General features: G+C 47.3%; 1 protein-coding gene and 1 long non-coding RNA gene across 3 annotated transcripts in view; both read left to right on the top strand.

Annotated features, from left to right (window-relative positions):
* The window catches only part of LOC116986160 (zinc finger protein 704-like), a 71,310-nt gene extending 50,023 nt beyond the window's left edge, over positions 1-21,287 (top strand). For both annotated transcript variants that reach the window (XM_033041386.1, XM_033041385.1), the window contains exons 3-9: positions 2,864-2,973; positions 5,972-6,204; positions 10,659-10,759; positions 12,751-13,012; positions 13,835-13,939; positions 16,430-16,545; positions 19,496-21,287. In XM_033041386.1, coding sequence (XP_032897277.1) covers positions 2,864-2,973; positions 5,972-6,204; positions 10,659-10,759; positions 12,751-13,012; positions 13,835-13,939; positions 16,430-16,545; positions 19,496-19,607 — 1,039 coding nt within the window. In that variant the 3' untranslated portion in view covers positions 19,608-21,287. The remainder of the gene's footprint in view (positions 1-2,863; positions 2,974-5,971; positions 6,205-10,658; positions 10,760-12,750; positions 13,013-13,834; positions 13,940-16,429; positions 16,546-19,495) is intronic.
* Positions 21,288-21,557: 270 nt separating this feature from the next.
* Positions 21,558-22,779, top strand: LOC116986159. Its single transcript, XR_004415427.1, has 2 exons — positions 21,558-22,044; positions 22,231-22,779. It is a non-coding gene; the product is annotated as an uncharacterized LOC116986159 (long non-coding RNA).
* Positions 22,780-26,095: the final 3,316 nt, after the last annotated feature.

Here is a 26,095-nt window from a genome sequence, read left to right as displayed (position 1 = left end):
TCCTGAACCTGGATGTTGCAGTCTTCAGGCTCCTGTACCTTCTACCTGAAGGTAGCGGGGAGATGAGTGTGTGGCCAGGATGGTGTGGGTCCTTGATGATGCTGGCAGCCTTTTTGAGGCAGCGACTGCGATCGATCCCCTCGATGGTGGGGAGGTCAGGGCCGATGATGGACCGGGAAGTTCCATCAAAGGAACTGCAGATGCTGGTTTATACCAAATATAGACACAAAAGACGCAGCTGGAGTATCTTGGCGGGTCAGGCAGCATCTCTGGAGAACATGGATGGGTGACGTTTTGGGTCAGGCCTGTTCTTTGTGAACCATGTTGGGAGCAAGTTGGTGCACGCACAAAGCCCTGGATTCGCTCTAATCCGCTTTGGGATATTGCAAGGTGGTGACAGGTCTAATTTAAGAGCAACTCTTCCACTTTCTAAATATACTCATCACATCGTGGACGAGGCATTTAGGACAATGGACCAATGCTGGTTCCCAACGGAGGTTTAAAGGAGGGAAAAGATAATAATAATAATAATGGATGGGATTTATATAGCGCCTTTCTAATACTCAAGGCGCTTTACATCGCATTATTCATTCACTCCTCAGTCACACTCGGTGGTGGTAAGCTACTTCTGTAGCCACAGCTGCCCCCTGGGGCAGACTGACGGAAGCGTGGCTGCCAATCTGCGCCTACGGCCCCTCCGACCACCACCAATCACTCACACACATTCACACACAGGCAAAGGTGGGTGAAGTGTCTTGCCCAAGGACACAACGACAGTATGCACTCCAAGCGGGATTCGAACCGGCTACCTTCCGGTCGCCAGCCGAACATTTAGCCCATTGTGCCATCTGTCGAAAAGATATAACAGGAACCTGGTAAAAAGGGTGACTGGTTCACACAGGGAGGGAACAAGCTGCCGGAGGAGGGAGTTGAGACAGAAACCTTAACAGCATTTTTAAAAAAACCCTCGGACAGGGCCTGGATGAGAAAGGTTCATGCCACTTACTGCGTTGCCCCTTATAAGGCAGCACAGTGGCGAAGCGGTAGAGTTGATGCCTTACAGAGACCCGGGTTCGATCCCGACTACGGGTGCTGCCTGTACGGAGTTTGCACGTTCTCCCCGTGACCGGCGAGGGTTTTCTCCGAGATCTTCGGTTTCCTCCCACACTCCAAAGACGTACGTGTTTGTAGGTTAATTGGCTTGGTAAATGTAAAAATTGTCCCTAGTGGGTGTAGGATAGTGTTAATGTGCGGGGATCACTGGTCGGCGCGGACTCGGTGGGACGAAAGGGCCTGTTTCCACGCTGTATCTCTAAACTAAAGGCGGAGGAATATGATTCAATTGCAGGCAACGGGACTAGCTTAGATGGGGCACCTTGGTTGCCATGGGCGAGTTGGGCCGAAGGGCCTGTTTTTGCTGCTGTATAACTCCATAACAATGTATTACAAACCTCGGTAAAATAAATTAATGATGGTCAGAGCTATCACACATTGTCTGAAGAAGGGTCTCGACTCGAAATGAACACCTATTCCTTCTCTCCAGAGATGCTGCCTGGCCCGCTGAGTTACTCCAGCATTTGGTGTCTTATCTTTGGTGTAACCCAGCATCTGCAGTTCCTTCCTGCACATTGATCCTGTCCTACTGTACGAGTTCATTCAAGAGCTCTCCCGAGTTTAAAAAAAAATCAAACTCGTGGTAAGTACGTAGCGGGTACGTCGGAGCTCGGGGACGTCTCTTAGCGGCTCGTAACGCTAACGGCAGGTACTCGGGAAACGCGGTAAGCTCGGGAAGATTTTTCAACATGTTGAAAAATGTCCACGAGAGCCCCGAGTACCTACGAGTGGCCATTACCGTAAAACTCCGAGTTGCGAATCAGGGGAAACTCGGGAGAACTCTTGAATTACCTCGTACAGTGGGACAGCCCCATTAATCACATTTGTGGGAGTCAGTGAATGTGGAATCAATCAAGTGTTGACTGAAAACTAAAGTGTAGGTCATGAAGGAAACGTGTGATTTTTTTTTTCTCTTCCATGTGCCTGTCTCTTTAAACATTGAACGTCTGAGAGTCTTGGCCAAATGTCGTAATGCTCGCTCCACCTTCAGTTCAGCCAAGCTGTTTGTCTTAGTGATTGTTGTGGTTACGCAGTGTGGAGGCCCAAAGTCACCCATGTGGATTTAAATCCCTATTACTGTATTACAACTGTACAGGGGATAGCATGAGACTAGTGTGAATGGGTGATGCATGGTCTCGGTGGGATGGAGGTGCTGTTTGCATGATGTATCTTTGTTGTAGAGTTATGCATCGTGGAAACAGGCCCTTCGGCCCAACTTGCCCACGCCGACCAACATGCCCCATCTACACTAGTCCCACAATAGACAATAGGAGTAGGCGTAGGGCTCTTAAAAATAGCGGAGTCAGGAGATATGGGGAGAAGGCAGGAACGGAGAACGGAGATGAGGAAACACTTTTTCTCACAGAGAGCTGTGAGCCTGTGGAATTCTCTGCCTCAGAGGGCGATGGAGGCCGGTTCTCTGGATGCTTTCAAGAGAGAGCTAGATAGGGCTCTTAAAGATAGCGGAGTCAGGGGATATGGGGAGGAGGCAGGAACGGGGTACTGATTGGGGATGATCAGCCACGATCGCATTGAATGGCGGTGCTGGCTTGAAGGGCCGAATGGCCTCCTCCTGCACCTGTTGTCTATTGTCTGGCGCTACGAGACGGAAACTCTACCGCTGCGCCACCGTGCCGCCCCTGGTTAGATTTGCCGATGAATCTAAAATCGGCCAAGAGATATTTTCCAAATTGGGCCGTTGACCGATCGAGAGAGGTTTTAATTCGTGGTCTGATTCATGTTCTTGCAGGAAACCCTCTGAAGAAGCGGACATGGATGAAGTCATGGCAGCTGCGGTTCTGACCAGCCTGTCCACCAGTCCCCTGGTCCTGAGCCCAAACACAGGGACGCAGTTATTAGGTAGGTTTGTAACCTCAGGTGGGTTTTATGCTTGTTAAGCAGAACATAGAACCGTATAGACACACAAAATGCTGGAGTAACTCAGCGGGTGAGGCAGCATCCCTTCTGGTCACGACCCGAAATGTCGCCCATTCCTTCTCTCCAGAGATGCTGCCTCACCCGCTGAGTTACTGAGTTGAGTAACTCCAGAGATGCTGCCTGCCCCGCTGAGTTACTCCAGCATTATAGAAACATAGAAAATAGGTGCAGGAGTAGGCCATTCGGCCCTTCGAGCCTGCACCGCCATTCAATATGATCATGGCTAATCATCCAACTCAGTATCCTGTACCTGCCTTCTCTCCATACCCCCTGATCCCCTTTAGCCACAAGGGCCACATCTAACTCCCTCTTAAATATAGCCAATGAACTGTGGCCTCAACTACCTTCTGTGGCAGGCACAGGGAGTTCCAGAGATTCACCACTCTCTGTGTGAAAAAAAAAGGCGAGTCCCAGGCTGCTGCAGGGGCCTTGTCCGTTGCCCTCGACCGGCTGGGCCCACCGACGTCACGGGAGGAACGTACAAACTCCGTGCAGACGGCGCCCGTAGTCGGGATCGAAGCCGGGTCTCCGGCGCTGCACGCGCTGTAAGGCAGCAACTCTGCCGCTGCTCCACCGTGACTGCCCCGTCCCGATATTTGAATATAAGATGGAAGATTTTTTTATCGTTAAATTATTGCTTTGCTCGCTTGGAAACCTTTGGTTTGGTTCAGCGATCACCTCGACTGCCAGTAATTATTCCAACAAGGGGATATGGGGGAGAGGGCAGGAACGGGGTACTGATTGGGGATGATCAGCCACGATCACATTGAATGGCGGTGCTGGCTCGAAGGGCCGAATGGCCTCCTCCTGCGCCTATTGTCTATTGTCCATTGTCAAATGGTTATAACAAACAAACATAAGCTTCTTGGATTGTCCTTTTAAGAGGCATTCTGTCTACAAACACAATAAACTCCGCTATATGTTGCCTGGTCGATCGTGTTGCATTCCAGACTCGGGTAAAGGCTGTTTAGCAAATTCCCACTGCGGTGGGAATGTTTATGAGGAGGATTTATTTTTGCTCAGCACAGCTCTGGGAAGCCTGCTAAATAACAAATTTGGAAAGAACTCTGGAATCAGAGTTTATTGTCCTTCTCGGCAGCAGTAAAAAGCCCATGGTACTTTGCATCTTGTGAGTTGCATGTGCAAGGATCAGAGCCAGGGGTCGTACAGTATGGAAGCAGGCCCTTCAATCCAACACAGAGCAAGATGCCCCCTCCGAGCTAGTCCCATATTTGTCCCATATCCCCCCTCAACCTTTCCTGTCTATATACCTTCATGGGCAGCGGGTAGATCTGCTGCCTCAGCGCCAGAGACCCCGATTCGATCCTGACCTCGGCTGCTGTTTGTGTGGACTTCAAGTTCAAGAGAGTTTATTGTCATGTGTCCCTGATAGGACAATGCAATTCTTGCTTTGCTTCAGCACAACAGAACATAGTAGGCATTGACTACAGAACAGATCAGTGTGTCCAAATACCATGATATAAATATATACACACATGAATAAATAAACTGATGAAGTGCAAATAACAGATAATGGGATATTAATGTTCAGAGTTTTGTCCGAGCCAAGTTTGATAGCCTGATGGCTGTGGGGAAGTAGCTATTTCTGAACCTTGGTCGTTCTCCCTGGGGACCACGTGGGTTTTCTCCAGGTGCCCCGGTTTCCTTCCACTTCCCAAAGATGTGCCGATTTGTACGTTAATTTGCCAGCTGTACATCGCCTCGAGTGCGTAGGGAGCGGATACGAAAGTGGGATAATGTAAAACTATGGGTGATTAATGGTCAGCATGGACTCGGTGGGCCGAAGGGCCTGTTTCCAGGCTGTGTCTTTCAATCAATACCTTTAGTTTAGAGAGGCAGTGTGGGAACGGGCCTTTCAGCCCGACGAGCCCACATCGACCAATGATACACACCAGGGATAACAAACCAGAAGCCAATTAACCTACAAATCTCCAAGTCTTTGGTGTGTGGGAGGAAACCGGAGCAGCCGGAGTAAACCCACGCAGGTCACGGATGAACGTACAAACTCCGTACAGACAGCGCCCGTAGTCAGGATCGAACCTGTGTCTCTGGCGCTGTGAGGCAGCAACTCTACCGCTGCGCCACTCCTGACCAAGTGGCTATTTCATTACTTTGCATTTATTCTCTGAGATATTAATGTTGTACTCAAACATTGTTTATTTATATCTGCAGTGTTGTTTACTTGTCCCACTGCAGTGAGTGGACACAAAGTGCTGGAGTAACAATAGACAATAGGTGCAGGAGTAGGCCATTCGGCCCTTCGAGCCAGCACCCCCCTTTCAATGTGATCATGGCTGATCATCCACAATCAGCACCCCGTTCCTGCCTTCTCCCCACATCCCCATATCTTTAAGAGCCCTATCTAACTCTCTTGAAAGCATCCAGACAATTGGCATCCACTGCCTTCTGAGGCAGAGAATTCCACAGATTCACAACTCTCTGGGTGAAATAGTGTTTCCTCATCTCCGTTCTAAATGGCTTACCCCATATTCTTAAACTGTGGCCCCTGGTTCTGGACTCCCCCAACATCGGGAACATATTTCCTGCCTCTAGCGTGTCCAAACCCTTAACAATCTTATATGTTTCAATAAGATCCCCTCTCATCCTTCTAAACTCCGGTGTATACAAGCCCAGCCGCTCCATTCTATCAACATATGACAGTCCCGCCATCCCGGGAATTAACCCGGTGAACCTACGCTGCATCTCTCGAGAGAAGGGAATAGGCGACGTATACTGAATCTGAAGACCCAAAACGTCACCCATTCCTTCTCTCCAGGGACGCGGCCAGTCCCGTTGAGTTACTCCAGCACTTTGTGTATATCTGAGTATACACAGGGTGTAAAGCAGCACCTGCGGTTCCTTCCTACGCACTGCGCTGAGGTCTTTGTTTCCTCTCCAGACAAGGTGCTGAAGGAGGGTCCGTCTCTGTCGGTCAGCTTTGACAGCAGCACCACCAGCGGCAACTGGAGTTGGGACGTCCCGAGTGACCACTCCAACCCGTCCACCCCGTCGCCACCCTTGCCCGCTGACGGCTCCAAGCCCTGCCCGCTGTCCGGGCAATCGGACGATGGCATCGACGAACCAGAGGCAACTCACTTCCTGTTCGAGGAACCTACTCCCAGGAAAAGAAAGGTTTGGTTTTACTTCCTATCACCGATTCAGACCGACTGAATTATTTAATTTTGGATCGCACCGCCACTTTTTGGCTGATTCATTAGTTTCGTTGTCTGTAACTCGTTTTCACCTGGCTCACCACTAACAACGGCCTGGTACACAAGAAACTTACAAAATTCTTAAGGGGTTGGACAGGCTAGATGCAGGAAGATTGTTCCCGATGTTGGGGAAGTCCACAACGAGGGGTCACAGCTTAAGGATAAGGGGGAAATCCTTTAAGACCGAGATGAGAAAAACATTTTTCACACAGAGAGTGGTGAATCTCTGGAACTCTCTGCCACAGAGGGTAGTTGAAGCCAATTCATTGGCTATATTTAAGAGGGAGTTAGATGTGGCCCTTGTGGCTAAAGGGATGGAGAGAATGCAGGTACGGGATACTGAGTTGGATGATCAGCCATGATCATATTGAATGGCGGTGCAGGCTCGTAGGGCAGAATTGCCTACTCCTGCACCTATTATCTATGTTTCTATCTCTTGTTTCACTTTCCCCTGACTCTCAGCCTGAAGAAGGGACTCGACCCGAAACGTCACCCATTCCTTTTTTCCAGAGATGCTGCCTGTCCCGCTGAGTTTTTTTTGTGCCCCTCGTTGGTTGTTTCATCGTTGTGTTAGTTTTTCTATGAGTTCCTGTGCAATCATTGTTAGTATCCCTCTAAACCAGTGCTAACCCCCATCATTCGCCAGGCTTTGTCCAATCCCCACCTCTCATCCAGCTCTCCTCCTCCCTCCCCCACTACAATCAATCTGAAGAAGACTCTCCACACTCGAGACGTTGCCTGCCCATGTTCACCACAGATGCTGCCTGACCTGCGGAGTTCTTCCAGCACTTTGTGTGTCTTTGTACTAAATCAAACATAAGGTAGACAAAAAAATGCTGGAGAAACTCAGCGGGTGAGGCAGCATCTATGGAGCGATGGAATAGGTGACGTTTCGGGTCGAGACCCTTCTTCAGACTTCTCGACCCGAAACGTCACCTATTCATTCTCTCCGTAGATGCTGCCTCACCCGCTGAGTTTCTCCAGCAATTTTGTCTACCTGCGATTTTTCCAGCATCTGCAGTTCCTTCTTAAACAAATCAAACAGAGTTGGTGCTGGGTAAAAGATGCAGGTCTAGGCGGGAGGTAAACAACAAAACGATTTCTAGACGCATGGAACTGCAGATGCTGGAATCCTGAGCAAAATGCAAAGTGCTGGAGGACCCTTCTTTTGTTTTGAGTCAGGATTAGTTTGTGACATGTCTCTTATAGAAACTTAGAAAATTCTTAAGGGGTTGGACAGGCTAGATGCAGGAAGATTATTCCCGATGTTGGGGAAGTCCAGAACAAGGGGTCACAGTTTAAGGATAAGAGGGAAGTATTTTAGGACCGAGATGAGAAAATCATTTTTTACACAGAGAGTGGTGAATCTGTGGAACTCTGCCACAGAAGGTAGTTGAGGCCACAGTTCATTGACTATATTTAAGAGTGAGTTAGATGTGGCCCTTGTGGCTAAAGGGATCAGGGGGTATGGAGAGAAGGCAGGTACGGGATACTGAGTTGGATGATCAGCCATGATCATATTGAATGGCGGTGCAGGCTTGAAGGGCCGAATGGCCTCTACTCCTGCACTTATTTTCTATGTTTCTATGTTAAATTGTATCGCCTTCGGCAATTAAGATATCACCTTTTGAAAATTGCGTTGGTTCATTGGCGTTCTTGTGCACAGCAAGAAAAGGCATCAGTTGTACTTGCAGCAGGTGGAGTTCAGGGAAAATCTTCAAGTGAATAACCAGTGCAGCGCAGAAACAGGCCCTTCGGCCCACCGAGTCCGTGCCGACCAACGACCTCCACACACTCACACTATCCTACACACACGAGGGACAATTTAGAAATTTTAACAAAGCCAATTAACCTACAAACAATAGACAATAGGTGCAGGAGTAGAGGCCATTCGGCCCTTCGAGCCAGCACCGCCATTCAATGTGATCATGGCTGATCATCCCCAATCAGTACCCCGTGCCTGCCTTCTCCCCATATCCCTTAACTCCACTATCGTTAAAAGCTCCATCTAACTCTCTCTTGAAAGTATCCAGAGAACCGGCCTCCACCGCCCTCTGAAGCAGAGAATTCCACAGACTCACAGCTCTCTGTATGAAAAAGTGTTTCCTCATCTCCGTTCTAAATGGCTTACTCCTTATTCTTAAACTGTGGCCCCTGGTTCTGGACTCCCCCAACATCGGGAACATATTTCCTGCCTTTAGTGCGTATGTACCTGTGCAAACTTGTATGTCTTTGGAGTGTGGGAGGAAACTGGAGCACCCAGAGAAAACCCACACAGGTCATGGGGAGAACGTACAAACTCCGTACAGACAGCACCCGTGGTCTCTGGCGCTGTGAGGCAGCAACTCTACCGCTGTGCCATCATGCCGTGCAGTGTAGGAAGGTAAATTGGCAAAATGATGTTGATCTACCATAGAAACATAGAGAATAGGTGCCAATAGGAGTAGGCCATTCGACCCTTCAAGCCAGCACCGCCATTCAATTTGATCATGGCTGATCATCCAAAACCAGTACCTCGTTCCTGCTTTTTCCCCATATCCCTTGATGCCACTAGCCCTAAGAGCTAAATCTAACTCTCTCTTGAAAACATCCAGTGAATTGGCCTCCACTGCCTTCTGTGGCAGAGAATTCCACAGATTCACAACTCTCTGAGTGAAAAAGTTTTTCCTCATCTTAGTCCTAAATGGCCGACCCCTTATTCTTAAACTGCAGCCCACTGGTTCTGGACTCCCCCCCAACATCGGGAACATATTTCCTGCGGACAACATGAAGTGCTTTAATAATTATTAAAATTCACATTAAAATATTGCACATTGTTGCTTTACTACAAAACTTTGCTTGCTATGTTTTTTTTTCAATATTGTTATTTGATCATTTATACAGCTTTAGTAACTGCAGTTTCACTTGTCAACAAGGGTGGCACACATTCAGAAACTTGTTGCAACAAGGCGCCGTTAGGACAAAGCCTCATGTGTACATGTATGAAGTGATTTAGGAAGCTGGGATCAAGAGATAAGGATTGTTCAATGAGCCCTTCCTTGAGAAAGCAAATAATCACTTTATCCATCTAGATGGAACATGCAAATGTCAGAACAATTTAGCAAAAAGAGGCATAGGTTCCGGGCATTCTGTCAGCTTCAGAGTGGCTGTTTTTGCCGCCTAATATGGTGATATTGTTCAAGAAGGAACTGCAGATGCTGGAAAATCGAAGGTAGACAAACCAAGCTGATCTCCCGGTGGCTCAGCACTTCAACTCCCCCTCCCACTCCGAATCCAGCCTTTCTGTCCTGGGCCTCCTCCATGGCCAGAGTGAGGCCCACCGTAAATTGGAGGAGCAGCACCTCATATTTTGCTTGGGTAGTTTACACCCCAGCGGTATGAACATTGACTTCTCCAATTTCAGGTAGTCCCTGCTTTCTCCCTCCTTCCCCTCCCCCCCCCCCCCCCCCCCCAGCTCTCCCACAGCCCACTGTCCCCGCCTCTTCCTTTCTTCTTTCCGCCCTCCCCTCCCCCCCCCCCCCCCTTTGGTCTGAAGAAGGGTCTCGACCAGAAACGTCGCCTATTCCTTCTCTCCATAGATGCTGCCTCACCCGCTGAGTTTCTCCAGCATTTTTGTCTACCTTCAATGTATAAGAAGCATTCTCATTTTCAGGTTATAAGGTGAAAAATGAAGCTGTACAATTTTAGATGCCGAATGTTTTATCTTGTACAATTGCTTCTAATAAAAATGAAAAAAAGAAGGAAAAAAAGAGAGAGATTGGTTTCACCAAAGGAGAGAAAGTGGAACAGCGTATCGAGGGTCTTGGTACAAAACCAATCCATGTTGAATTCAGTAGATTGGATTGATTGAAAGGTACAGCATGGAAACAGGCCCTTCAGCCCAGCGAGTCCTGGCCGACCAACAGTCACACATTCACACTGGTCCTACATTAATCCACTTTCCCAGCCACTCCCGAAACACAAGGTGTGATTTATACAGAGGCCAATTCACCTACAACCACGCACGTATTTGTGGAAACCAGAACGCCGGAGGAAACCCACGCGATCACAGGGTGAACATGCAAACTCCGCGCAGACAGCACCCGAAGTTGGCACCTATGACTCTTGTGAGGGCTTTCCAAAGCAGGTTGAGTCTGATTGAAGATAGTCGCATAATGCTGGAGTAACTCAGCTGGCCAGACAGCATCTCTGGAGAGAAGGAATGGGTGACGTTTCGGGTCGAGACCCATTTTGTGTCTACCTTCGATTTAAACCAGCATCTGCAGTTCCTTCCTGCACATTTAGCTCCAGGAGTGTAGAACCTCCCTGTGGTCCTGGTCGGGGATTTTGTACCAACGGTTTGTTCACTCAACTCCATCTGTTCTATTCCTGCAGAATTCCATGAAGGTCATGTTTAAATGTTTGTGGAAGAATTGTGGGAAGGTTCTAAGCACGTCATCAGGGATGCAGAAGCACGTACGCACACTCCACTTGGGGTAAGTTTGAAACGCTGCCGTTTAGAGTGAAATTTGACCTGGGCCTCTTATTAACGCTATTGATTTATTATTGATATTGGTTTATTCTTGTAACGGCAACCAAGATACAGTGAAAGATCTTTCTAGTCAAATGATACTAAACAAATGAATGAATGCCTAAGTTTATTGGCCAAGTATTCACATACAAGGAATTTGCCTTGGTGCTCTGCCCGCAGGTGACAACATGACATATAGTGACAGTTAAGGGGCTGTCCCACTTGGGCGACCTAATTGGCGAATTTAGAAGAGTTTAGGGGAGTTTGAAAAAGTGTCACGTTGAAGACCTCCTTCAACTATGTTGAAGACTAGCTACGACTAACTTCGGGAAAATTGGATACCGAATAGTGGAGAGTGAAGACGACCTCCTTCGACTATAATGAAGACTATCTACGACTAACTTTGACTACCCTCGATTACCTACGACTAATATGCCGACCTACTACGACTAAACCTACGAGTAGAAAAAGTATCGATTTTTTCCATGGCGACATTTTTTTACTCGCGGGCATTTTTCAAACATGTTGAAAAATACACCGCGACCTAGCTGAGGCCTCGAGTACGCGGGGACTACTCTCGAGCATGAAGGAGAGTTACAAAGACCTCCTACGACCTCGTGTCGACCATGCTGCGAATATGAGTCGAGGGCAAACTCGCCAGAACTCGCGGATTAGGTCGCTCAAGTGGGACAGCCCCTTTACAAATGAACACATAAAACATTAAAATTAATAACAAAACATTATCGATTAAACATGTGAATTACAATCAAATACAATCAAGCCATGCATAAATGTGACTGGGAGAGCAAAGAGGAAAATACCAGAGTGCTAAATATTGTGTCAGTGTTATAGTTTCAGTCACGTGTACCGAGGTGCAGTGAAAAACTTTTGTTGCGTGCTAACCAGCCGGCATAATGACAATCGAACCATTTAACAGTGTATAGATACATGATAAAGGAATAATGTTTTGTGCAAGGTAAAGCCAGTAAAGTCCGATCAAAGATAGTCCGAGGGTCACCAATGAGGTAGATAGTAGTTGAGGACCGCTCTCTAGTTGTGGTGGGATGATTCAGCTCCTCTAGATATACTACAGCTATACTCTAATGGCGTGCGGTGAGAATAATAAATTATCGAGACAATTAAGTGTGGCAATTTATTCAACATTGTAGGCCAGGTTTTACATAATCAACAGTGAATAACTCGTCTATCATACGGTGAGCGTTTGTCGGCACTGGGCCTGTACTCGCTGGAGTTTAGAAGAATGGGTGGGGGGACCTCATTGAAACGTACAGAATAGTGAAAGGCCTGGATAGAGTGGATGTGGAGAGGATGTTTCCACCAGTGGGAGAGTCTAGGACTAGAGGTCACAGCCTCAGAATTAAAGGACGTTCTTTTAGGAGGGAAATGAGGAGGAATTTCTTTAGTCAGAGGCTGGTGAATCAGTGGAATTCTTTGCCACAGAAGGTTGTAGAGGAGAATTTATGAGTTTATGGAATTCCCTGCCACAGAGGGCAGTGGAGGCCAAGTCACTGGATGGATTTAAGAGAGAGTTAGATAGAGCTCTAGGGGTTAGTGGAGTCAAGGGATATGGGGAGAAGGCAGGCACGGGTTATTGATAGGGGACGATCAGCCATGATCACGATGAATGGCGGTGCTGGCCTGAAGGGCCAAATGGCCTCCTCCTGCACCGATTTTCTATGTTTCTATGAGACATCAGTGGATATTTATAAGGCAGAGATAGATAGATTCTTGATTAGTACGGGTCAGGCGTTATGGGGAGAAGCCAGGAGAATGGGGTTAGGAGGGAGAGGTAGATCAGCCATGATTGAAAGGCGGGGTAGACTTGATGGGCCGAATGGCCTAATTCTACTCCTATCTCCTGTGTGTTCTCAGTACGTTGCAGCGGTATGTCAACTGTTTGTTACGATTGGTGATGGTACGTGTGTGTGATTGCAGGCACAATGTCGACTTGGACCTCTGCGATGGCGAAGAAGACTTCTACTACTCAGAGATTGACGTCGATGTAGACTCACTAACGGATGGTTTGAGCAGCCTGACGCCAATGTCGCCAACGGCAACCATGGCTCCCGTTTTTCCCAGTGTGGATTGTGGATCGTCCAACCCGGTCTCGGTGAGGAGCGAGGAGAAGATGGTCACCCCCCTGAGTCGCTCTGCCCCGACTAACCTGTACCACGTCCGCACTGACCACGCCTACCAGGTAAACCGCCAGGGTGGCGCAGCGCCAGAGACCCGGGTTCGATCCTGGCCACGGGTGCTGTCTGTGCGGAGTTTGCACGTTCGCCCGTGGGTTTTCCCCGGGTGCTCCGGTTTCCTCCCACACTCCAAAGACGTACAGGGTTGTAGGTTATTTTGGCTTTGGTAAAAAAAAATTGTAAATTGTCCCTGGTGTGTGCAGGTCAGGATAGTGCATGGGGTCGGCATGGACTCAGTGGGCCGAAGGGCCTGTTTCCGTGCTGTATCTCTAAACTAAACTAAAAAAGACAATCAGAATGGGGCTGAACGTTAACTAATGTTTCTCATCTTCACTGAAAGTTTATTTTAGTTTAGTTTATTGTCATGTGTACCGTGGCGCGGGGATTTTTGTCACGCGAGCTAACGAGTCAGCGGAAAGACTGGTTAGAAGTTAACATCTAGTGCAACATAAAAGTCCAGAGAAGTCCGATTAAATATAATCTGCGGGTCTCCAATGAGATATAGAGTGGCTCAGGACCGCTCTCCAGTTGATGGTGGGACGATTCAGTTGCCCGATAGCAGCCGGGAAGAAACTGTCCCTGAATCTGGAGTTGTGTGTTTCTAGACTTCTGTTCCTCTTGCCTGATGGGAGAGGGGAGAAGAGGGAGTGGCCGGGGGTGAGACTGGTCCTTGATGATGCTGCTGGCCTTGCCGAGGCAGCGTGAGTTGTAGATGGAGTCAGTGGAAGGGGGGTTGGCGTGCGCGATGGTCTGGGCTCCAATGGACCATTCCGTGTCACTTTGCCTTACTTTCCCTCTGATGGTGCATTTATTTCCCCCGTTTACAGGCGACTACACCAGTCAGCATCCCTGTAACATCCAAGTTCTGTCCAAATGGGTCCGGATTCAGCATATCGTTGCAGTCTCCACCCGTAATCTTTAAAGGCTCACAGGTGAGCGAGTGCTTTTACATCTGTAGGTTTAAGTTTATTGTTGCCATGTGGAAAGTACAGTCCACATCTCTCGCTTCCATGCCGTGTGCGGTTCACGCTACAGTGCCCCTCCGCCGCCTATTTCCCAGCGCCCGTGGTTCCAGAGCCTCCCCGGATTATCCGTCTTGCCAAGGGGCCGACACACCGGCTGTGGGAACGGATCGGGCCGGGCCGGAGTTCCAGATCCCCGGCTGCAGAGGGGGTAAAGTCTAGCTGCCGATTGGCCACGGAAGTCCAGATGACTAGGGGGGACATTGTCAGACTTCTAGAGGGGATGGGCGGGGGCTCTCGTAGTTTTGTCCGGATTAAAGGGGTCACAGTTTAAGGATAAGAGGGAAGTCTTTTAGGACCGAGATGAGAAAATCATTTTTCACACAGAGTGGTGAATCTGTGGAATTCTCTGCCACAGAAGGTAGTTGAGGCCAGTTCTTTGGCTATATTTAAGAGGGAGTTGGATGTGGCCCTTGTGGCTAAAGGGATCAGGGGGTATGGAGAGAAGGCAGGGATGGGATACTGAGTTGGATGATCAGCCATGATCATATTGAATGGCGGTGCAGGCTCGAAGGGCCGAATGGCCTACTCCTGCACCTATTTTCTATGTTTTTTCTAAAGGAGGTGGTGGATCACCAGTTGCCGGATAATCGGTGCTGCATCTGTGGACTGTAATACTTCATTGTAATACTTAACTCCAGATTGGCCACTTTTTCAATTCTTGAATTGGTTCCTACCTGTTTCACTTACGTTGTTTGATGTTCTTGCCCCCTCTACACTCTGTGCTTCCAAACCTGCCATCAGGTTGCCTCTCAAACGTTCCCTGCGTGGTCCAGCACCCCACTCGGTTAGGGATGGATTATAAATACATGTTCACCCTGCGTTTCCTCCAGTTTCCTCCCACAACTCTACGACGTGCGGCTTTGTAGGTTAATTGGCCTCTGTAAACTGCCCCCTAGTGTGTGGGGAGTGGAATAACATGGAACCTGTGTAAACGGGTGATCGATGGTCAGCATGGGTTTGGTGGGCCGAAGGGCCTGTTTCCACGCAGTCTCTCGAAACCACGCATAGAAGAGAAAAAAAAGTAAACCTTCTTTAATATCTGAGAGGGCGGCACGGCGGCGCAGCGGGTAGAGTTGCTGCCTCACAGCGCCAGAGACCCCGGGTTCCATCCTGGCCACGGGTGCTGTCTGTACGGAGTTTGCACGATCTCCCTGTGGGTTTTCCCCGGGTGCTCCGGTTTTCTCCCAGACTCAAAAGACGTACAGGTTTGCTAATTGGCAGCGGTAAAATTGTAAATTGTCCCTAGTGTGTGTGTGTGTAGGATAGTGTTAGTGTGCGGGGATCGCAGGCCAGTGTGGACTCGATGGGCCGAAGGGCCTGTTTCTGCGCTTTATCCAGGAACTGAATGATACAAGAAATTTGTCCGAAGCTGCCGAACCTTTAATCCACTTGGGAGAAATGAATGAAACACTGATTTTCAGTAAAGTAAACCAGTTAGGAGGCCCCGTGTATGTTGACCTTTTAATTAGTGGCCTTGTGACCTCGCATACATACATACATACATTTCTGTTTGAACCGGAAAAACATGTCCAGTGAAAGAAGAATTTAAAGCTGGCATGCGGCAGGCACATTCCTAGGTCGGCTGTCCCATGGGTGGAGCCTTAAAATAGATCTTCTGTTCAGTCAACCTTTAAAATAAATAAACGGCAGGGAATAGATGCAAAATGCTGGAGTAACTCAGCGGGTCAGGCAGCATCTCTGGAGAGAATGTATGGGTGATGTTATGGGCCAGGACCCTTCTTCATACATTCCTTCAGCAGTTCCTTTTTATTACATTATAGACAATAGGTGCAGGAGTAGGCCATTCGGCCCTTTGAGCCAGCACCGCCATTCAATGTGATCATGGCTGATCATCCCCAATCAGTGCCCCGTTCCTGCCTTCTCCCCATATCCCCTGACTCCGCTATCTTTGAGAGCCCTATCCAGCTCTCTCTTGAAAGTATCCATAGAACCTGCCTCCACTGCCCTCCAAGGCAGAGAATTCCACAGACTCACAACTCTCTGTGAGAAAAAGTGTTTCCTCGTCTCCGTTCTAAATAGCTTACCCCTCTTTCTTAAACTGTGTGGCCCCTGGTTCTGGACTCCCCCAACATCAGGAACATGTTTCCTGCGTGTCCAAACCCTTAATAACCTTATATGTTTCAATAAGATCTCCTCTCATCCTTCTAAACTCCACAGTATACTTAATGTTATTTTGTTTTACATGTATGTTTTTCTTAATATGTGTGCGCACGTGTTTGTGTGCGTGCGTGTGTGTGCGTGTGCGCGCGCGTGTTTGTGTGCGTGCGTGTGTATGTGCGTGTGTGTGTGTGTGTGTGTGCGTGTGTGAATAGCTCTGGATTTTGCTATGTTGCAATGCAAACCAGGAACTTCATGTGAATCTCTGATTATGTTTAGGGTCCTTTAACACAAATTCGTCCAGTAAGTATCGTTGACAAGAGGCAGACGTCTCACCCATCCTTGAAGGTACACACCCCTCTCATCTCGTCCCCGAAACAAGGGCCAGGAACTAGGTACGACTACATTTATGTTCCACACTTTAACCTGCTGTGATTTCTATCTGTGATAATACTGTTTGCAATTTAAGTTTGATTGTATTATCGTCCCGCACGACAGTCCAGGCAAAAGCTTTGTTTAGCACGCTGTCCAAACAGACCAGATATAATACCACACATGAATACAATCAAGCCAGACTCAAGGACAGTCGGTGAAACAAAGGGGAATATACAGAGTGCAGGATTTAGTTCTCAGCAGCGTAGCGCAACAATTCCAATGTCCATAACGAGCTGCACGGTGGCGCAGCGGTAGAGTTGCTGCCTTGCAGCGCCAGAGACCCCGGTTCGATCCCGACTACAGAGTTTGTACGTTCTTCCCCGTGACCCCGTGGGTTTTCTCTGAGATCTTCGGTTTCCTCCAACACTCCAAAGACGTACAAGTTTGTAGTTTATAATTGGCTTGGTGTAAATGTTAAAAAATTGTCCCCAATGTGTATAGGGTAGTGTTAATGTGCGGGGATCGCTGGTCGGGGCGGGCTGGGTGGGCCGAAGGGACTGTTTACACGCTGTATCTCTAAACTAAATAGGATAATCAGACAATTCCCTTGCTTGTGGAAGCACCGTTCAGAAGCTTGTTGCGAGGAGAAGCAGCTGTTCGTGAGATGCATTGTGTCGATAATCGTGTGTTTCACAGCTTCATACACCACGATCTTCACCATTTTCAAATAGTGCAGGAATTTACAATGACTTTTGCCTTTTGTTCCCCAACGTGACACCAATTGTACAAACCAAAGCACACTGTTCACCCACAACATGTATGTGCACGTCATTTTCATAGAAGCAGTCTGCACTTTAACTTCAGAGATTTTCTATCAAGTTTTCAGCTGCAATAATGCATGATCACTTGCAGAAACTCTGATTGAGGGAAAACTACCACCGTGGCCTTGTGGCCATATCCAGTCATGGAAAAGGCTCCTAGAAACATAGAAAATAGGTGCAGGAGTAGGCCATTGGGCCCTTCGAGCCTGCACCGCCATTCAATATGATCATGGCTGATCATCCAACGGAGTATCCTGTACCTGCCTTCTCTCCATACCCCCTGATCCCTTTAGCCACAAAGGCCACATCTAACTCCCTCAGTAATGAACTGGCCTCAACTACCTTCTATGGCAGAGAATTCCACAGATTCACCACTCTCTGTGTGAAAAACAAATTTCTCATCTCGGTCCTAAAAGATTTCCCCCTTATCCTTAAACTGTGACCCCTAGTTCTGGACTTCCCCAACATCGGGAACAATCTTCCTGCATCTAGCCTGTCCCACCCCTTAAGGATTTTGTAATTTTCTATAAGATCCCCCAGGAGTAAACCTCAAGAATATCCGGAGTCGGAGCCCCTAAGGCAGTTTGTCGTTGTCTACAACCTCGCTCTGGCAGCTCCTGCGACGGCGCTGGTGCCAAACTGTAACGGCCCTGCTGTTCCTTTGGATCGATCAGCGACGTGGAGAGGGGGGACGTGCTGCATGGGCAACAGCCTGTCCTCCATATGACATAGATCGCCCAGGCTTGCATCCGACCACACATCACCTGCAAATCTACACCTGCTTGAAAACTAGAGAATCTGTGCACATTATTTAATTATTAATTCATATTTGGGACGACAGATGGCACAATGGGCTAAGTGTTCGGCTGGCGACCGGAAGGTGGCCGGTTCGAATCCCGCTTGGAGTGCATACTGTCGTTATGTCCTTGGGCAAGACACTTCACCCACCTTTGCCTGTGTGTGAATGTGTGTGAGTGATTGGAGGTGGTCGGAGGGGCCGTAGGCACAGAATGGCAGCCACGCTTCCGTCAGTCTGCCCCAGGGCAGCTGTGGCTACAGAAGTAGCTTACCACCACCGAGTGTGACTGAGGAGTGAATGAATAATGCGATGTAAAGCGCCTTGAGTATTAGAAAGGCGCTATATAAATCCCATCCATTATTATTATTATATTTGATTCTCACTCATGAGTATGCACAGTTGACATTGATTACGTTTTAATTCCATTCTAAAATGAAGAACTGCAGGTGCTAGTTTACAAACAATGCTGGACTAACTCAGCAGGTCAGGAGGGCATGGTCTGTAGAAGGGTCCCGACCTGAAACGTCACCTATTCATGTTCTCCAGTGATGCTGCCTGACCCGCGGAGTTACTATTGGGAGAAGGGTTTGGACACGCTAGAGGCAGGAAACATGTTCCCGATGTTGGGGGAGTCCAGAACCAGGGGCCACACAGTTTAAGAATAAGGGGTAAGCCATTTGGAACGGAGATGAGGAAACACTTTTTCTCACAGAGAGTGGTGAGTCTGTGGAATTCTCTGCCTCAGAGGGCGGTGGAGGCAGGTTCTCTGGATGCTTTCAAGAGAGAGCTAGATAGGGCTCTTAAAGATAGCGGAGTCGGGGGATATGGGGAGAAGGCAGGAACGGGTTACTGATTGGGGATGATCAGCCATGATCACATTGAATGGCGGTGCTGGCTCGAAGGGCCGAATGGCCTACTCCTGCACCCATTGTCTATGTTGCAATTATTTCATTTAGTTTAGAGGTACGGCACAGAAACAGGCCCTTCGGCCCATTGAGTCCATGCCAAAATTTAAAAACACACTAAAAATAACAAATAAAAGACGAATAGGACAGACTGCTGGTGAGGCCGCCACCGTGCGGCGCCCCCTGGTGGTATTAACACCATCCTACACACCCTAGGGACAATTAAACATTTATACCCAGCCAATGAACCTGCAAACTTTGGAGTGTGGGAGGAAACCGAAGATCTCTGTGAACACGGGGGGGTGGGGGGGGGGGGGAAGAGAGAACGTGCAAACTCCGCCCAGACAGCTCCACTGCTGGCCTGTGGTGGGGTTTTTTTGCAATGTGTTGACCTCTCCTTGTCAAAGGCTGCAATGTTCACCAAGCTGCACTCATCTCCTTGCAGGAAGCCGAGAGGTGAAGGAAAGAAATGCCGGAAAGTTTATGGAATGGAGAACCGGGATATGTGGTGCACTGCCTGTCGCTGGAAGAAAGCCTGTCAGCGATTTGTTGACTGAATGAATGATCGAACGGCACTTTCTGTATTTTGTACACTCTAATAAGACCCAACTGCTCGCAGTTTCCTGAACAATCAATTCTAGTGAGAGAGGGGCAAGACAATGATAAAAGCAAGGAACGCCTAAAGCACGATTGGGTTTGGGTAAAGCACTTGTAATTACATCAGATACTATCAAAAATATTCACTTTTTTTCAAAAATAAGCTAAAGACTCTATTTTCTTTGAACTTGCTGTGTTTTCTGCGGCATTTGAACCAGCTGACATTTTAGTTTTTCCAATAACAAATCCTTTTTTTGCCAAGTTGATAAAAGTCCAAAAACATCGGTTTACTTTTTGACTGCCATGTTTGCACGCTAGCGCCTCGGTTCAGTTCCGCCCCCCTCGTGTATAAGGGCAAACTCCAACCTTGAGCAGGAATTAGTTCCTCCTGCCGCTGCAGAGCTGCTTGCGATTTGCATTGTTTCAGGAAACGCACGCAGAACTTTTCAAGATTTTTTTTTTCCGTCGTCGAGCTTTCGCTTTTTACTGCATTATAAAAAAATTGTACATTTTATAGTTTTGATTTTTTGATGATATACAAAGGAAAAAAAAAATCTAAATTTTAAAATTGCTTTTACTGTGGAAACACATTACTGTCATAAATTGTGTGTTTTTTTTAAATTTTTGCTCTAAAGGTTTTGGTTGGTAAATTGGAAGCTAGAATAGGTTCAGACCTGGCTGGAAGCTCTAGGGCGTGCACTTGGCCTTCTGCACAGTGAAGAATTGGAGAAACACACAAGTTGCCAAAGTTGCACCCTGCTAGGGCATGTGAGGTATAAATAATGTCTTTTCACTGTAAAATAAGATTTGTAGCATAGCCTTAGTTTTAAGTTTTCGAGAAGAGAGAAGAATCAATCTGATGAAAGTGGGTTTGCCTTGACGATCCATTTTCATGAATGTACGATTACCATCTTTTCACAGTCTTTTAGTGCTGGTTGCCATTTACACCTTTCTTTTTAAGCTATTCCGCAATTGTATCTGCTCACCACCGCAGTTTTCTTTGCGTTTTCTTCATGTGGTCACGTTTCAATGACCAACAGAGAACTCTGCACCTTCTTGTAGTATCAGGATATTAAGCTAAGTCCAGTCCAATTTACCACCAGTTCCATCTCATCTCCAGGCAAAACACTTCATCGCAAGCGAAAACCAACCCAGGCAGCTTCCAACATCTAACGGATTGATCACACGAAAGGGTTTAAGATTGCTTTGGATCCAGTTGGTCATTGGCCAGCAAGTGACACAATGAAGTTTCTCAACACATTTGAAGTAATCGGTAGTTTGATGACGTGTAGGAGCAGAATTAGGCCATTCGGCCCATCAAGTCTACTCCGCCATTTAATCACGGCTGATCTATCTCTCCCTCCCAACCCCATTCTCCTGCCTTCTCCCCATAACCCCTGACACCCGCACTAATCAAGAATCTATCTATCTCTGCCTTAAAAATATCCACTGACTTGGCCTCCACAGCCTCCTGTGGCATTAAATTCCATTTGCCAAACAAATAAATGTGATGAATTGTTTTTACAAAGATTTGCTTTGTAATCTCAAATCTTTTAAAGCAGTAAAAATCTGAAATGAGAGTATGTTTAGCTGATATACTGTCCCTTCTGTAATATCCAGCCCGTATATGAACCATCAAGTTTAATCAGTGTTCCTCAAGATGTTGGGTTTTAGAACATCATACCAAAGTAAAACCCCTGTCCCACTGTACGAGTTCATTCCAAGAGTTCTCCCGATGTTTGCCCCGATTCGAACTCGGAGATTTACGGTAACGGCCACTCGTCGGTACTCGGGGCTCTCGTGGACATTTTTCATCACGTTGAAAAATCTTCACGAGTCTTCCCGTGCTTACCTGCCGTTAGCGAGTCTTCCCGAGTACCTGCCGTTAGCGCTAAGAGACGTCCCCGAGCTCCGACGTACCCGCTATGTTCATTCTCCGTCCTTACCACGAGTTTGATTTTTTTAAATTTAACTCGGGAGAGCTCTTGGAATGAACTTGCACCGTGGGACAGGGCTATCAGTCTCTCCACAGTTTATGATATGCTGTATTCTCAGGATTTTAATGCTTATAACTGTAAAATTGATCAGCAGAGACTCTAATATTTTTTAATTATATGCTAGGTTTTTTTTTTTTTTTCGACAAGAGAAAAAGAAAGGGCTTACCTGTAAAATAGACGTTGATTAAACAGCTCTTCTCTGGTCTTTGACCACAACTGGTGAAATAAGCAAATGAATGTAAACTGCTCATTTTTTTTTTGGCAGCGTTCATATATATAGATAGATACAAATCAGTTTGGTCTTTGCGTTTTTGGAAATTAAAAATGGTCGATTTTCCAAATGTCATCGGGCAAAGAGAAACTGAACCTGCCTCCTAAATAAAGCAAGTTTTATTGCCAGGTGGACAAGGATGCTGGAGGAACTCAGCGGGTGAGGCAGCATCTATGGAGCGAAGGAAATAGGCAACGTTTCTGGCCGAAACCCGATAGGTTACCTATTTCCTTCGCTCCCTGTCGGGTTTCGGCCCGAAACGTCGCCTATTTCCTTCGCTCCATAGATGCTGCCTCGCCCGCTGAGTTTCTCCAGCATTCTTGTCTACCTTCGATTTTCCAGCATCTGCAGTTCCTTCTTAGACAACAAATAAAACGTTTCATTGCCAAATGTCTTGGCACCGCATAATTGTGGCAGTAATCATTCCAAGAGAGGATTTTTAAGTCTACTTTGAAGACGGTGTGTATTACCAGCAGTTATACCAGCTTTGGTTCCCAAACTTAAATCGTCGAACAGGTTGAAGAAATCAAAATCTTTTATCGGGGGAAAATGCACTTTTTGTATGAAAAAGTTATGGATGATAATGTGTATAATGTGCTGTTTTTTTTTATTATTGATGTCAGAGAGGCTTGGCCCTCGCTTTCCACACTGTGTTTTCGATGGAGATATAAAACTCTCGTGGATTTACTAAGTAACATAATTACTAAGTGAACCAGATTGGAAAGGACCTCTTAATTCTGTATATACACCTGTGCCTTGTATTACATGAACAGCAATTGCCTACTGCTGAGGTTTATGTGCCAATGTAATTCTGGGTTTCATATTTTTTTACAAAAATGCAAGAAATAAAGATCCTCAGAACCACTTGTGTCTCAGTAGCGATGCATTTTAGACAATAGGTGCAGGAGTAGGCCATTCGGCCCTTCGAGCCAGCACCGCCATTCATTGTGATCATGGCTGATCATCCCCAATCAGTACCCCGTTCCTGCCTTCTCCCCATATCCCCTATCTTTAAGAGCCTTATCTAGCTCTCTCTTGAAAGCATCCAGAGAACCGGCCCAGGAGCAGAGAATTCCACATACTCACAACTCTCCGTGAAAAAAAGTGTTTCCTCATCTCCGTTCTAAATGGCTTACCCCTTATGCCCCTGTCCCACTTAGGAAACCTGAACGGAAACCTCTGGAGACTTTGCGCCCCACCCAAGGTTTCCGTGCGGTTCCCGGAGGTTGCAGGTAGGGAGACTGACAACATCGGGAACATGTTTCCTGCCTTTAGCGTGACCAAATCCTTAATAATCTTATATGTTTCAATAAGATCCCCTCACATCCTTCTAAACTCCAGAGTGTACATGCCCAGCCGCTCTTTTCTCTCAGCATATGACAGTCCCGCCATCCCGAGAATTAACCTTGTAAACCTACGCTGCACTCCCTCAGTAGCAAGAATGTTAGCAGCAAAAGTTGCCACTATGTAAAGCTCGTTGCCATCTTGACAGCAAGTGTTAGGTTTAGGTTTATTTTTGTCACGTGTACAGTGAAAAACTTTGTTTTGCAACCAATACAACCACTCATAATCACGTTATAGGAGTAGAATTCGGCCATTCGGTCCACCAAGTCCGTTCCGCCATTCAATCATGGCTCATCTCTGCCTTCTCCCCATTACCCTTGACACCCATTCTAATCAAGATTTTGTCTATCTCTGCCTTAAAAATATCCACTGACATGAGTTCCACAGATTAACTACCCTCCTCTTCACCTCCTTTCTAATAGAGCACCCTTTAATTCTGAGGCTGTGACCTCTGGTCCGAGACTCTCAATAGACAATAGGTGCAGGAGTCAGCCATTCGGCCCTTCGAGCCAGCACCGCCATTCAATGTGATCACGGCTGATCATCCCCAATCAGTACCCCGTTCCTGCCTTCTCCCCATATCCCCTGACTCTGACTATCAGTGGAAACATCCTCTCCACATCCACTCTATCTATGCCTTTCATTATTGTGTAAGTTTCAATGAGGTCCCCCCTCAACGTTCTAAACTCCAGCGAGTACAAGCCCAGTGCTGTCAAACTCTCATGTCAGATAATCAAGGAATTGAATAGTTAATACTGCACATAAATACAATAAAGCCAAACTCCAGTACAATAGGTAGAGGCAAGAGAAAGATACAGAGTGCAGAATATAGTTCTCAGCATTGTATCTATACCTCGTGCTGCCACTCCAAGGCCAGCAGCATAATCAAGGACGAGTCGCACCCAGGCCACTCCCTCCTCTCCCCTCTCCCATCAGGCAAAAGGTACAGAAGTGTGAAAACGCACACCTCCAGATTCAGGGACAGTTTCTTCCCGGCTGTTATCAAACAACTGAACCATCCTATCACAACCAGAGAGCAATGCTGAACTACAATCAACCTCTTTGATGACCCTTGGACTATCCTTGATCGGACCTTGCACTAAACGTTATTCCCTTATCCCGTATCAATATACTCTAAAATGGATCGATTGTAATCATGTTTTGTCTTTCTGCTGACTGGATAGCACGCAACAAAATATTTTCACTGTACCTTGGGCAAGACACTTCACCCACCTTTGCCTGTGTGTGAATGTGTGTGAGTGATTGGTGGTGGTCGGAGGGGCCGTAGGCGCAGATTGGCAGCCACGCTTCCGTCAGTCTGCCCCAGGGCAGCTGTGGCTACAGAAATAGCTTACCACCACCGAGTGTGACTGAGGAGTGAATGAATAATGCGATGTAAAGCGCCTTGAGTATTAGAAAGGCGCTATATAAATCCCATCCATTATTATTATTATTATTATTACCTCGGTACACGTGACAATAAACTAAACTGAACTGAGATGGCACTGCCATCGACCAAGTCCAATGTCCGCATTGGGGTAGAAGTGAATCGGGCAGCACCCCAGTTTATGGCAGGACCATTCTAAGTACAGCAGGGGAGTAGCTATTCCTGAGCCTGCTGGTGTGCATTTTCAATTGTAGACAAAAGTGCTGGGGAAACTCAGCGGGTGCAGCAGCATCTATGGAGCGAAGGAAATAGGCAACGTTTCGGGACGAACCTCTTCTTCAGACCCTTCTGCATTTTCAATTATTAATTTACAAATGTTATTCTTCACAGCACTGACTTTATTCCTGATCTGACTCCTGGTTTTAAAGCAATGTTATAAAGGGCCTGTCCCACTTACGTGATTTTTTCGGCGACTTGCCCGTCAGTCGCAGCAGGTCGCCGAAAATTTCCAACTTGTTGAATATCCAGCGGCGACCAGAAAAATGTACGACTCTTTGGGCGGCTACTCACGACCATACAGGCGTCACCCCGCCCGCGCATGTCGACACGTGACGCCTGTATGGCCGTGAGTAGTCGCCCAAAGAGTCGTACCTTTTTCTGGTCGCCGCTGGATTTTCAACGTGTTGCAAATTTTCGGCGATCTGCTACGACTATGACGGGTGCCGGCAGTCGCTGAAAAAAACCACGTAAGTGGGACAGGCTCTTTTAGTTTCCCCAGTTAGATACCGTTTTGTATTACCTAGCCTTAATGATTCATGGGAATTAAACTCCAGTTATGCCAGCATAAACAATTCATCAACTCACCCGATGTTTAAGAAGGAACTGCAGGTGCTGAAAAAAATCGAAGGTAGACAAAAATGCTGGAGAAACTCAGCGGGTGCAGCAGCATCTATGGAGCGAAGGAATATGTAAAGTTTCCAGAACCAGGGGCCACAGTCTTAGAATAAAGGCCAGAATGAGGTGAGAAAAAATAAATAAAAGATTTTACCCAGAGAGTTGTGAATTTATGGAATTCCCTGCCACAGAGGGCAGTGGAGGCTAAGTCACTGGATGGATTTAAGAGAGAGTTAGATAGAGCTCTAGGGGCTAGTGGAGTCAAGGGATATGGGGAGAAGGCAGGCACGAGTTATTGATTGGGGACGATCAGCCATGATCACAATGAATGGCGGTGCTGGCTCGAAGGGCCGAACGGCCTCCTCCTGCACCTATTTTCTATGTTCAGGTGGAGACCCGAAACGTCACCTATTCCTTCGCTCCATAGATGCTGCCTCACCCACTGAGTTTACCCAGCATTTTTGCCTACCATCAACTCACCTGAAAAAGGCGCAGAGTGCTGGAGTAATTCAGAGGGTCAGGCAGCATCCCTGGACAATATGGGATAGGTGACAT

This window comes from Amblyraja radiata, chromosome 23, assembly GCF_010909765.2.
Source record: "Amblyraja radiata isolate CabotCenter1 chromosome 23, sAmbRad1.1.pri, whole genome shotgun sequence".
Taxonomy (NCBI): Eukaryota; Metazoa; Chordata; class Chondrichthyes; order Rajiformes; family Rajidae; genus Amblyraja; species Amblyraja radiata.
Note: the sequence above shows the minus strand (reverse complement) of the source record. Positions and strands in the feature narration are given on the sequence as shown.